This window comes from Pseudophryne corroboree, chromosome 6 (genome assembly GCF_028390025.1).
Source record: "Pseudophryne corroboree isolate aPseCor3 chromosome 6, aPseCor3.hap2, whole genome shotgun sequence".
Classification (NCBI taxonomy): Eukaryota; Metazoa; Chordata; class Amphibia; order Anura; family Myobatrachidae; genus Pseudophryne; species Pseudophryne corroboree.
The window spans coordinates 117,438,868-117,451,542 of NC_086449.1; the positions used below are offsets into that span (position 1 = coordinate 117,438,868).

At 48.5% G+C, this 12,675-nt stretch overlaps 1 protein-coding gene across 1 annotated transcript in view; it reads left to right on the top strand.

The window, feature by feature from the left end:
- The window catches only part of POLB (DNA polymerase beta), a 127,782-nt gene that overhangs the window by 10,711 nt on the left and 104,396 nt on the right, over positions 1 to 12,675 (top strand). Inside the window, exon 4 of the mRNA XM_063931740.1 lies at positions 10,617 to 10,691. Within this exon, the coding sequence (XP_063787810.1) occupies positions 10,617 to 10,691 (75 nt within the window). The remainder of the gene's footprint in view (positions 1 to 10,616; positions 10,692 to 12,675) is intronic.

Genomic DNA, 12,675 nt, shown 5'->3' on the forward strand with positions numbered 1-12,675 from the left:
TTAAACTAAAGCCATTTTAAAACTGACTATGGGGGAGATGTACCAAGCAGTGATAAAAGTGGAGAAGTGAGCCAGTGGAGAAGTTGCCCATAGCAACCAATCAGCATTGACGTAACATTTATAATTTTCATATTCTAAAAGTGTACAGAGCAGCTGATTGGTTGCCATGAGCAACTTCTCCGCTGGCTCACTTCTCCTCTTTTATCACTGCTTAGTACATCTCCCCCTATATTACTGCAGCTGCTCATGCAGATCGCGGGCTATTACATTTGGACGAACATCTCAAATTACATCCTGTTAATGTAGGAATTTTTTTAAAACAATATGTATATAGTTTATTCAAACATGGAAAATGCTACAGTTGACAAATTGAAGGCAAATGTTAGGTGATAAATAGTAGAAATAATAAACTCTTTGCTTCTCCCTACTAGAACAGTAACTCCCAGCTCCCTGCTCCTATAGGATTTAATATTCGGTGAAGTTAGCAAGATGGCCCACTTAGATTTGTCCATTTTACACTACCCAGACAAGAGTTATCTCATTTCTGAATTCATTAAATGTGGCTGGGACCCTCTTCATTCTGCTTTTGAGCAGGTTATGTATATATGTATGTATGTGCAGGTGATGTGTGAGCACACTCAGGTCTATTCATGTACAAAACAAAAAAAAATCATTGTTACTTGTTTAATGAGATATATAGGTTTGGTAAGTAGCAATTCATGTATAATCGCCTTTCCGGCGATGCAATCCATTATACAGGGGTCCAGCGGTGACGTCTTATGCTGCGGTCCCTTCTGTGATGTGTGGCGTCAGCCAGCTGGTCCCTCTGCGCATGCACCACCAGCTAAACCTCCCATCAGAGGTGATCGAGGCTAAGACAGTAGAGCAATTTAAACATGCATGGGATAGACATAAGGATATCCTTACATAGAAATAAGGATCAAATCAGGTTTGAGATATAAATATGGTTAAAAAAAAAAAAAGGAGGGGCAGACTAGATGGGCCAAGTGGTTCTTATCTGCCGTCAAATTCTATGTTTCTATGTAAGCTTCTAGGAGGCTGTAGGGAGGTCAGGGGCCTGAGCTTGCATGGGTGCATTGAGCTTCCCTGCATTTACCGCACCACACTTCAGACTACGACATCCTGAGATGGCGAAGCGGAAAGCAGAACTCTCCGTTCCTTCATGAATCTCACTCTCCATACTAACATATGGTGATGCGATTCAGGCACAGAGCGGGGGGTGCAGGTGGGGAAGTCGGGGACATCTCCAAGGTAGCCCTGTGAATAGGCCAAAGTAGAGAAAAGCCCTGTTTTCCGCAAAACGGCTTTTCTCTGTTTTATGAATAGACACCCTGATTATGCTTTGTACGGTATCGCACAGCTCAGGAAAGCGGCTGTGCAATTCCGTACAACTAAAATACAAATGCTGCAGGAGGCATCTGTAGGAGATAGACGCTAGTGTGATCGAAGTGCTGTGTCTGAAGATGCAGCATCTGATCTCCATGCGCTGTGTTCCCTATATTGGATTTGGATATAAACCATAAAGTTTGCATACAGTTCCAAATCAGGCCCTTAGGTTTCATGTGTTTAGTTAATGTGGAAGATTCTCTGTGACAGTACCCACCAGGACTATACTGACGTGCTGCTAGGCAAATGTACCCTCAGTATCCACATTTAGTTTGTGCAAAATATTTTATTTTTATTTATTTTTTTACTTTTAATCAAATGTTATTCACCGCCTTCTGTCAGTTAACAAAAACAGGTGATCACATTGGCCACTAGTCTTTACAGATCGGTTCCTATTCTCAGACAGAAGTGGCTCAGGTGACTCCTGGTGGAACCACACCCGTCCGCTAAGCCTCTATAGCCTTGCACTGTCTGTGCCTCTACAGCTGGATATGAATAAACACCAGTTTCTTTTTCTCAAGTCTGTGTCCAGTGATCCTGGATCAGCAGCCTCTCCAGTTTCATATACTGTTGCCTCCTGAGTTATTTGAGAAAGGGGCACCATTAGCTGAACTTATCTGAGGGACAGGTGAACCTTGTGCATTAGAGCAACCCACTCCCCCTTTTGTGTATTGCAAGAACGGGCTCTGCTGAGCTGGGTGGTCCATGAGCAACTATACCTGGTAAACACACAGAACAGTAGCCAGATAGTGACTGGGAAGCTTACATGCTCTGATAAACCACAATTTGAATCCCGTAGTGTAAAATGTCTGTAGTCATTGCCTGGTCCGTGGAAGCCTCCATACATAATCTCAAACAACCCACTGACCCCAGACCAACGTTTCTGTGTGATGAGGTCCAGCCAGTACCCTACAATCTGGCTGGACCAATATGCTATATGTAGCACTAAACTTCCTATATAAAATTACTGTTATCCTATAGATTGTAAGATTGCAGGCAGGTCCCTCACCTGTCTGTCTTTTAATACCCAGTCACATTTTATCACTTTGCTTGTTCCCAATTGTAAAGCACTGCGGAATATACTGGCACTACATAAATAAATATCAATAAATAATTATAATTCAGATACTTGCAGATATTCAGTCCACTCAGACCTCATAATGATAACTTCTGTGGAAGGACATCAAAGTTATTTATAGTGGCATTAGATGAAAGGGAGTTCCAGACGAGTGGAGCCTTTTGCCTGGTGTCCACCTTTTATCGCAGTATACACGTCCGGTATCCTGTGCGTGTCGTTTATGATCAGTCTCACCTTTGGGGGAAGAATGTAATGCTGCTAAATCTACAACTTGTCTCTAACGCAATTCCTGAGCTTTAGCCCGTAGATTTAAAGCAGCAATAATTTAAAAGGGAAAACCGGTTTGGTATGGTTGCTTCTCACTGGCCATTGCAACACTGTGGTTTGACTTTGACAGTGCTAGCAGGGTTTATTTATATTAAACTGAGGCCCTTCTCCATGATGATGATGATTTTGGGTTGAGTTAGACATTAAGGTGCATACACTCTCTTGTACAGCAACTTCACAAAAATATACCATCAATTAGACTGGGTTGGGTTCGATTTGCTGGAGTTTGGGATGACGGCAGTCCGTATACCAACCGCTGCACCCCGATGTTCGGAATCCTGACAGGGGAAGGTAAGTATACTTACCTTCTAGTCCTAGCCCCCTGACCCTACACTCCATGCTGCCTAAACCTAACCCTCCCCTCAGCCTAACCCTAACGGTCCCCAGTGGTGCGCAAACCTAACCCTCCCCGCAGCCTAACCCTACTGTCCCAGGTGGTGCCTAACCCTTCTCCCGCAGCCTAATCCTATCCCCTCGCCCCTCTCCTGCGGGCTGGTGTCTTCTCGTTCAGCATCCCAGCTGTTGGGATTCCGGCGCTAGGATGGTGAACCTATTCAGGATGCCAATGTTGGCATTCCGAATAGTATCAGGATTCCGGCGTCAGTATTGTGACTGCCGGGATTCTGACTGGATCCCATTAGATTTATCAATTTCCATGTCGCTCATATTTGAGAGTATGATCTGTGACCATCAGCTTTGCAAATGACTATAGTGAATACAAATCGACACCTGTCAATTTCCAACGTGAACATTACAATTCTATTAAGTAAAATTAGCATGCGGTATCTTGGCAGGATTTCTCAACCTGAGATAGAATCAGGAGGAACTCCAAAGTGCAGTCTCTAACTCTCAATCATATGTTAATGTATTAGTTTAAGATTCCGAGACATGACTGTGGAAAATGTAAAGAAAAGTGAAGTAGTTGGTAAATATTGATAGAAACATGTTCTGCCTATCACTGACCTGGTCGAAGGGTGTTGTGGACTCGGGGCTTCTTCCGGTGACAGGGAAGAGGAACCGCTACTGGGTCGCAATAGAGATGGCCGGATGTAGGTCTTCTTCATACAGGATGAAGACGGTAAGCAGGAAGCACGGAGGAATGATGAAGGTCTCCTGAAAAACAAGACTAGTGAAAGTGCTGAGTGCTGAGGTACAGAGATGCTGGAATTATTGAGGTGCTGAAGGCACTGAGGTGCTGAGACACCGAGGTACTGAGGTGTTGGAGTTCTGTGATACTAAGGTGCAGAGGCTCCGAGGTGCTGAGGTTCTATGGTGCTGAGGCACCGGAGTGCTGAGGAACAGAGGCACTGAGGTGCCGAGGTACTATGGTGCTGATGGCGCTAAGGCGCCTTGGTGGCACGGAAGTGCGTGATAGCGCTCGGGCGCTTGGAGGCACGGAAGTGCGTGATGGCGCTCGGGCGCTTGGAGGCACGGAGGTGCGTGATGGCGCTCGGGCGCTTGGAGGCACGGAGGTGCGTGATGGCGCTCGGGCGCTTGGAGGCACGGAGGTGCGTGATGGCGCTTGGAGGCACGGAGGTGCGTGATGGCGCTCGGGCGCTTGGAGGCATGGAGGTGCGTGATGGCGCTTGGAGGCACGGAGGTGCGTGATGGCGCTCGGGCGCTTGGAGGCACGGAGGTGCGTGAAGACACTGGAGACACAGCGGAAAATAGGAACAAGGGAGCTCTGGAAATCACTGCTTCTGACAAGCAGAACGATGATACACAGGCGCCGGCTCCCTGCTCGGCGTCTGGCTTTGAACCTCCCGCCTTGGTCTAATTGGCGGAGCGGGCAGATGACGTCAGCCCCGCTCCGCCTACCTAATCTAAAGCAGCATGGCGGCGCCCTCGCTCCGGGAGCCGCCGGAGATACCCGCCGACCCGACGCCGGACCCCCGAGGCCGCCGGAGGGGAGAGACGCCAGGCCATCCAGGACACCCGCAGCGGTAAGCGCGGCCGCCGCTGCCCGCGGGGTGTGACAGTACCCCCTCCTCCAGGAGTGGCCCCTGGACACTTTCCGGGTTTAGTTGGATGTCTGGAATGGAAGATTCGAACCAGTCGGGGAGCCATTACCTCAGTAGCATTGATCCAACTTCTCTCTTCAGGACCATAACCTTTCCATTCTACCAAGTACTGTAATTTCTTATGAAAATGACGAGAGTCAAGAATAGCTTTGATTTCAAATTCTGTCCCAGCTTCAGACACAGTAGTAGTTGGCCTAGGAGATGCTGAGTGGAACCGATTTAGAATGAGGGGGCGGAGGAGAGAGACGTGGAAGGAGTTTGGAATTCGAAGGTGGGAAGGCAACTCCAATTTGCAAACGACCGGGTTCAAGACTTGCCGCACTGAGAAAGGACCAATGAACCTTGGGGCAAATTTCATGGTGGGTACTTTCAAACGAAGATTGCGGGTAGAGAGCCATACCTTGTCACCAACCTTATATTGAGGAGCTGCTCGTCGTTTCCTATCCGCAAATAATTTATAGCGACCGGAAACCCTCTTAAGATTGGCATGAACTCTGCTCCAAATTTGAGTGAAATGTCGAAGAGTTGAGGCTGCAGCAGGAACTTCTTCTGGAGGACAAATGGGCAACTCCGGAACTTGGGGATGAAATCCATAATTAATAAAGAATGGAGACTCACCAGTGGAAGAATGATAAAAATGGTTGTGGGCAAACTCAGCCCACGGCAACAACTCCACCCAGTTATCTTGAGAAGGGGAAAGGTAAATACGGAGAAAAGTCTCTAGATCCTGATTGACGCGTTCAGTTTGCCCATTAGTCTGTGGATGGTAAGCAGAAGAGAATTTGAGCTTAATTTGTAGAGTTGAACAGAGGGCTCTCCAGAATCTCGCTGTAAACTGTACTCCCCGATCTGAGACTATTTCCAGAGGTAACCCGTGCAGGCGGAAATGCTCTTGGATAAATAACAGGGCCAACTTGGAAGCGAAGGGTAATCCGGTCAACGGAATAAAATGTGCCATCTTAGAGAATCGGTCAATGATCACCCAAATGGTGTTATGACCCTTAGAGAGCGGTAATTCAGTAACAAAGTCCATCGAGATACGAGTCCAAGGCCTTTTAGGAATGGACAAAGGATGCAACAAACCCGTAGGCGGCAGACGTGGAGTTTTGTGCTGAGCACATTGAGGACACGAATTGACATACTCTTGAACATCTTTTTTCATAGTGTCCCACCAGTATGATCTTCGCAGAAATTCCCACATTTTCTGAATTCCCGGATGACCAGAAAACTTAGAAGTGTGTGCCCACTGCAACAGTCTCGGTCGAAATTTAACTGGTACCGACATTCTTCCCGGAGGAGGGCCCAACCTAGTGGGAGCTGCAGAAATAGAGATGGGACTGAGGATTAATGCCTTCCCCATAGTATTCTCCTCATCGGAAGCCATCACTGAACGGGATAGGGCATCCGCCTTGGTATTTAGAATTCCAGCCCGATACTTGATGATAAAGGAAAATCTGGTAAAGAAGAGCGCCCATCTCGCCTGACGGGGGTTCAAACATTGGGCCGTCTTTAGATACAGTAAGTTCTTGTGCTCCGTAAAAATTGTAATTAAGTGTTTAGCACCCTCCAGAAGATACCTCCATTCTTCCAACGCAGATTTAATTGCCAGTAGCTCTTTGTCTCCGATGGTGTAATTTAGTTCAGCAGGGGAGAACTTGCGAGAATGAAACCCACACGGATGCAACTTCCCATCTGAGGCGTATTGCGAGAGTACAGCACCTATGCCTACCGTGGAAGCATCAACCTCCAAAAAGAATGGTTTTAGGAAATCTGGCTGCTGAAGTATGGGAGCAGATATAAAGGCGGTCTTCAACTGTTTGAACGCTGCTATTGCTTCAGAAGGCCAATTGCTTGGGTCAGCCCCTTTTTTAGTCAGAGCCGTAATAGGTGCCACGATGGTAGAGAAACCTCTTATAAATTTTCGATAATAATTTGCGAATCCTAGAAATCGTTGCACTGCTTTTAAGGAAAGAGGTTGAGTCCAATCCCGGATGGCCGAAAGTTTCTCCGGATCCATACGCAATTCAGTTCCAGAAATAATGTAGCCCAAAAATGAAATAGAAGGAACCTCAAAGGTGCACTTGGAGATCTTGCCATAAAGATGATTCTTGCGCAACCGAAGGAGTACTTCCTTAACTTGTAGTCGGTGCTCAGAAAGATTCTTAGAAAAAATCAAAATGTCATCCAAATAGACTACTACATTCAGATACAACATATCCCGAAAGACTTCATTAATGAATCCTTGAAAGACAGCGGGGGCGTTGCTGAGGCCAAATGGCATTACCAGGTACTCATAATGCCCATCTCTCGTATTGAAAGCCGTCTTCCACTCATCTCCTTGACGAATACGTATCAAGTTGTATGCTCCTCTTAAGTCAAGCTTAGTAAATACTCGAGCTCCACGCACTCTATCGAAAAGCTCTGTGATGAGCGGCAGAGGATACTTGTTTTTAATGGTGACTTCATTAAAACCACGATAGTCGATGCATGGTCTCAGCCCTCCATCTTTTTTCTTTACAAAGAAGAAGCCAGCTCCCGCTGGAGAAGTGGAGGGACGGATGAAGCCCTTCTGCAAATTCGACTTAATGTACTCAGACATAGCTTGTGTCTCTGGAACCGACAAAGGATAAGTGCGACCTCGAGGCGGTATTTTCCCAGGAATGAGCTTAATGGGACAGTCCCAAGCCCTATGCGGAGGTAATTTATCAGCCGCCTGTTCCGAGAAGACATCCAAAAACTCTCGGTAAGCCTCAGGAACTAACTCCACGTCCAACTTGGCCGACGCACGGAGTGGAACGACAGGAGTAAGACAATTCAATCGGCAGAAAGGACTCCAAGAAATTATTTGTGTCGACCCCCAGTCGACATGAGGGTTGTGTAGCCTGAGCCAGGGAAAACCCAAAACGAGATCATGAGACATTTCCTGAATAACTAGAAACTTCAGTTGTTCATGATGTAAAGCTCCCACTTGTAGCTGAATTGACTCAGACTGACTCGTAATCAAGGCGTTAGGAATTTGAACCCCGTTAATGGCTGTAATAGTAATAGGTCATTCGACCAACTGTAATTTCAAACCCAAACTCTGGGCGCAGGAAAGAGAAATAAAATTCCCCGCAGCACCTGAATCCAAAAGAGCCATAACGGTCTTGACTTTTGTTTTAGTAGACAAAGATACTGAGAGTAAACAGTCCACTTCTGGAGAAGATTGAGAAACCACACCCAGCTTGACTTCCCCGGAACAGGCTAGGATTGCCCGTTTCCCGGGCGAGCTTTGCAAGACTTGAGGAAGTGATCCGCGGCTCCACAGTAGAGGCAAAGTTTGTTCTCACGCCGACGCTGTCGCTCCTCTGGAGACAGTCGAGACCGATTAATCTGCATGGGTTCGTCTGGAGCTGTCGTAACCGATGGTTTAGACGGAGGAGCCCGGAATCTGCACCGATCAGACCGAGAACGTTCGCCAACTCGTTCCTGCATGCGGAGATCCACTTTCACACAGAGCGAGATCAACTGTTCCAAGGAATCTGGCAAATCTCTTGTAATCAATTCGTCTTTAAGACGGTCGGACAGCCCGTTCCAGAAAGCGGCCCGTAAGGCATCATTATCCCAGCGCAATTCGGAAGCTATGGTCTGAAAATGAATCACATACTGACCCACTGAACGAGAGCCTTGTCGAACTCTAAGAAGATCTGAAGAGGCAGCGGCCGTTCTGCCAGGCTCATCAAAGATCCGGCGGAAAGATGAGATGAAATTAGTGTAGTTGGAAACCAAAGGATCAGATCGCTCCCATAAAGGAGACACCCATTCCAACGCTGAACCCTCAAGCAAGGAAATAATGTATGCTACTTTGGATCGATCCGTGGGAAAATTGTGTGCGAGGAGTTCAAACTGCACCTCGCACTGGTTAAGAAAACCACGGCAATTCTTCGGGTTGCCGTTGTAGCGAGAGGGAGTGGGAAGCTGAAGGCGTGACCTGGTACCGGACACTGCGTGAGCATTAACCGGAACGACTGCCGGAGTGGGTACTGGAGCTGGAACTGGAACTACTGAAGCCAGGGAAACCTGAATTTGATCCAACCTGCCGGATAGCTCTTGGAGATACCGCATCACCTGGTTTTGCGCCGCTTCCTGACTCTGTACACGGGAAACCAGATCTTGGATGGCACTTGCTTCTGGGTTCCGATTCCCCGGGTCCATGTGGCCTGTGTATACTATCACTGACCTGGTCGAAGGGTGTTGTGGACTCGGGGCTTCTTCCGGTGACAGGGAAGAGGAACCGCTACTGGGTCGCAATAGAGATGGCCGGATGTAGGTCTTCTTCATACAGGATGAAGACGGTAAGCAGGAAGCACGGAGGAATGATGAAGGTCTCCTGAAAAACAAGACTAGTGAAAGTGCCGAGTGCTGAGGTACAGAGATGCTGGAATTATTGAGGTGCTGAAGGCACTGAGGTGCTGAGACACCGAGGTACTGAGGTGTTGGAGTTCTGTGATACTAAGGTGCAGAGGCTCCGAGGTGCTGAGGTTCTATGGTGCTGAGGCACCGGAGTGCTGAGGAACAGAGGCACTGAGGTACCGAGGTGCTGATGGCGCTCAGGCGCCTTGGTGGCACGGAGGTGCGTGATAGCGCTCGGGCGCTTGGAGGCACGGAAGTGCGTGATGGCGCTCGGGCGCTTGGAGGCACGGAGGTGCGTGATGGCGCTCGGGCGCTTGGAGGCACGGAGGTGCGTGATGGCGCTCGGGCGCTTGGAGGCACGGAGGTGCGTGATGGCGCTCGGGCGCTTGGAGGCACGGAGGTGCGTGATGGCGCTCGGGCGCTTGGAGGCACGGAGGTGCGTGATGGCGCTCGGGCGCTTGGAGGCACGGAGGTGCGTGGAGACACTGGAGACACAGCGGAAAATAGGAACAAGGGAGCTCTGGAAATCACTGCTTCTGACAAGCAGAACGATGATACACAGGCGCCGGCTCCCTGCTCGGCGTCTGGCTTTGAACCTCCCGCCTTGGTCTAATTGGCGGAGCGGGCAGATGACGTCAGCCCCGCTCCGCCTACCTAATCTAAAGCAGCATGGCGGCGCCCTCGCTCCGGGAGCCGCCGGAGATACCCGCCGACCCGACGCCGGACCCCCGAGGCCGCCGGAGGGGAGAGACGCCAGGCCATCCAGGACACCCGCAGCGGTAAGCGCGGCCGCCGCTGCCCGCGGGGTGTGACACTGCCTTTGCATACATTTGCAGATAGATAGGTATGCTTGCAAGTAGCCCTTACAACTGCAGATTAAGTCAATGGCTGGACATATAACACAAAGGCCATTTGTTACAGCTTCATAGTTTTTTACATAATCTCATGGAGTTAGCCATTTGCTGGACAGCTTTGAATATTCACGAGTATTAATAATAGGAGAGTAAATTCTGTCCAGAGCATGCTCAGTGTGCTTAAGAAATATCCTATGACATAATTAACGTTCTGCTTTCTTTAAATGGTCTCTGATTGGCTACATGAGCTCAGTATCACAGAAAATCTTGTCACCCCAACAGCTGGTGTGTATAATACCTATGGAATTAAGGCACGGTAAGTAGTGTAGTTTTAGGTTTTTACATAGGTTTTCTATTACAGTTTATTGATCACTTAATTTTCATCCACAAAAGCCCCAGAATACCAGGTGGTGGCAGGAATTTTTTGACCTAGGAGATGTTAGGTAGATAGACCATTAAATGGAAATCTATTGTGCAGGGCGAGTATAATACATCACAGACCTTTTTATTAACAAGCTTGTCTCCCTTGTTATTCAGGATGGTGTGGGAGCCAAAATAGCAGAGAAGATTGATGAGTTTTTGGCCACTGGAAAATTGCGGAAACTTGAAAAGGTAACAAAATATCCCCCATTGTATTACCAATCCATATCCTACCCCTTTCACACCGCACAAATAACCTGGTATCGACTCAGTATATTGCCAGGTCGACATGGGTCGCTGTGCGGTGTGAAAGGACCCATGGCGAATTCCCGGGTCGCTTGACCTGGTAATTCAACCCGGGAATAAAGCGGTGTTCTTCCCGGGTTGAATACCGGGTCAGTGGCAGTGTGAACGGGTTGCCGGGTCGATGCGGCCAGGGACCCAGTTCACTACATAGGAGAGGCGGCGCGGAGATGACCTCATCTCCAGCACTGCCTCCGCCCCCAATGACGCCGCGGTCCCCGCCCCTGTATAGCGACCCGGCGATATACCGAGTCGGGATGGCAGCGTGTAGGGTCAAATGCCGGGTCCCACCCGGTAAGGACCCGTTTCCAATTACCGGGTGGGATCTGGCATTTGCGATGGGAAAGGGGTACCACTGTGCTTAGGCCATGTGTTCCTCTGACACCCTTGGTCAGGCATCCCGGCCTATGTCGGTCATGCTGGCATTTTTGCTGATTACTTAATAAGAGTCCATCTGTACTCAGCCATTCACTGTGCATTACCTTTTTTTGTTTGTTTTTACACTTTCTAATTTGCTTTGTCAATGTTTTTTTTCTTCCCCATTAAATGGCACTCTCATGGTGGATTATGTTTTCTCATTTGAAGGCTAGGCACTGGAAAATAATGTTTCTCTGGCTGGGTCCACAGGATTATCCACAGGATAACATTGGGATATTGTCGAGCGACAGCGAAAATGGCACCAACACGGTCACGAGCTTTCTGGCCTCCCAGGATGCATTTGGGCCTCCACTACATAGTCCCGCCCACTGACTCAGTCAGATCAGTTTTTTGCTTGGTGCGGCAGGAAGCCGCATGGTCACAGGGCTGCTGTGAATTAAGCAGCCTAAAGCTTTTATTATTTTATTTTTATAGACTTACTATATTTTTTAGAGCGACTTATCTTAACAGCGTCCTAAACGCATATTAGAAAGAGTCGCTCCAACAACTCCCCACCGGGTCGCAACAACGCTTACCTCCGCGGTACAGTGCTGTCTCGACGGGCGTCTGTGTCGGATGTTCTAGCAGGTCCAGCAGACGTAACCAGGCTGTGGCCGGAGCATGGGGAGACGGTGAGTCTATGGACTTCCTCTTACTAGGGGCGTCCAGACACAGCTACACTGATTTGGTGGAGACTACAGACAGTGTGTTGATGCGCCGAACATCTCGAGTGTGACAGCGCTACGCTCCGGGGATCATAGGTGCCAGGACTAGGTAGAGGCCGCGATCCAGGGAGTTTAAGTCAACAGGGGGTTTCAGACGCTCTCCTGGCCGTCCCTCCTCCGAGTTCATGGCCAGTTCCCGCGTGTCTCTCGTTTCATGAACTGAATGACCTCACTTCCGGCTCAGACGCTACCACGAGGGTACTCGGTCGCAGCTTAGACGCTGCGGTTGTGTACACTGGATATAAACCCGCCCAGACTGAGTCGCAGGCCTTTAACGTCTGCATACACGTGGAAGTCGCTCAGCGTCCGTGTCCGTTGGTGAGCGTCCGTGTCCGTTATCAGTTACCAAGAGCGGCAGTGTGCACCAGTAGCGTCTGAATCCACTCAGCGTCTTACGAGCGTATTTGCTTGGATATGGAAGTGTGGTGAATCTCCCTGTATCCCGCTCTCTGGAGGCAGGGTATACAGTACTAAAAATTCCTTCTACTTCTTAGTATGCATTGTTAATTTTTAGTACCTATTGCATATGAGACCTGTATATTACTGTGTTTTCTGCATGTTATGTTGAAAAATAGAACCAGTTAAAACAGAAGTACAATGTTCCTACTTATGTATAAGTTATTATGGAGGTTGTATTCTCATATGACAATGTCTAATGCTTTAACATGTGACTGACTGCTAGTATGTGTACTGACTTTTCTGTGTAATGTCAGTCCTGTTCTGACCCTCAA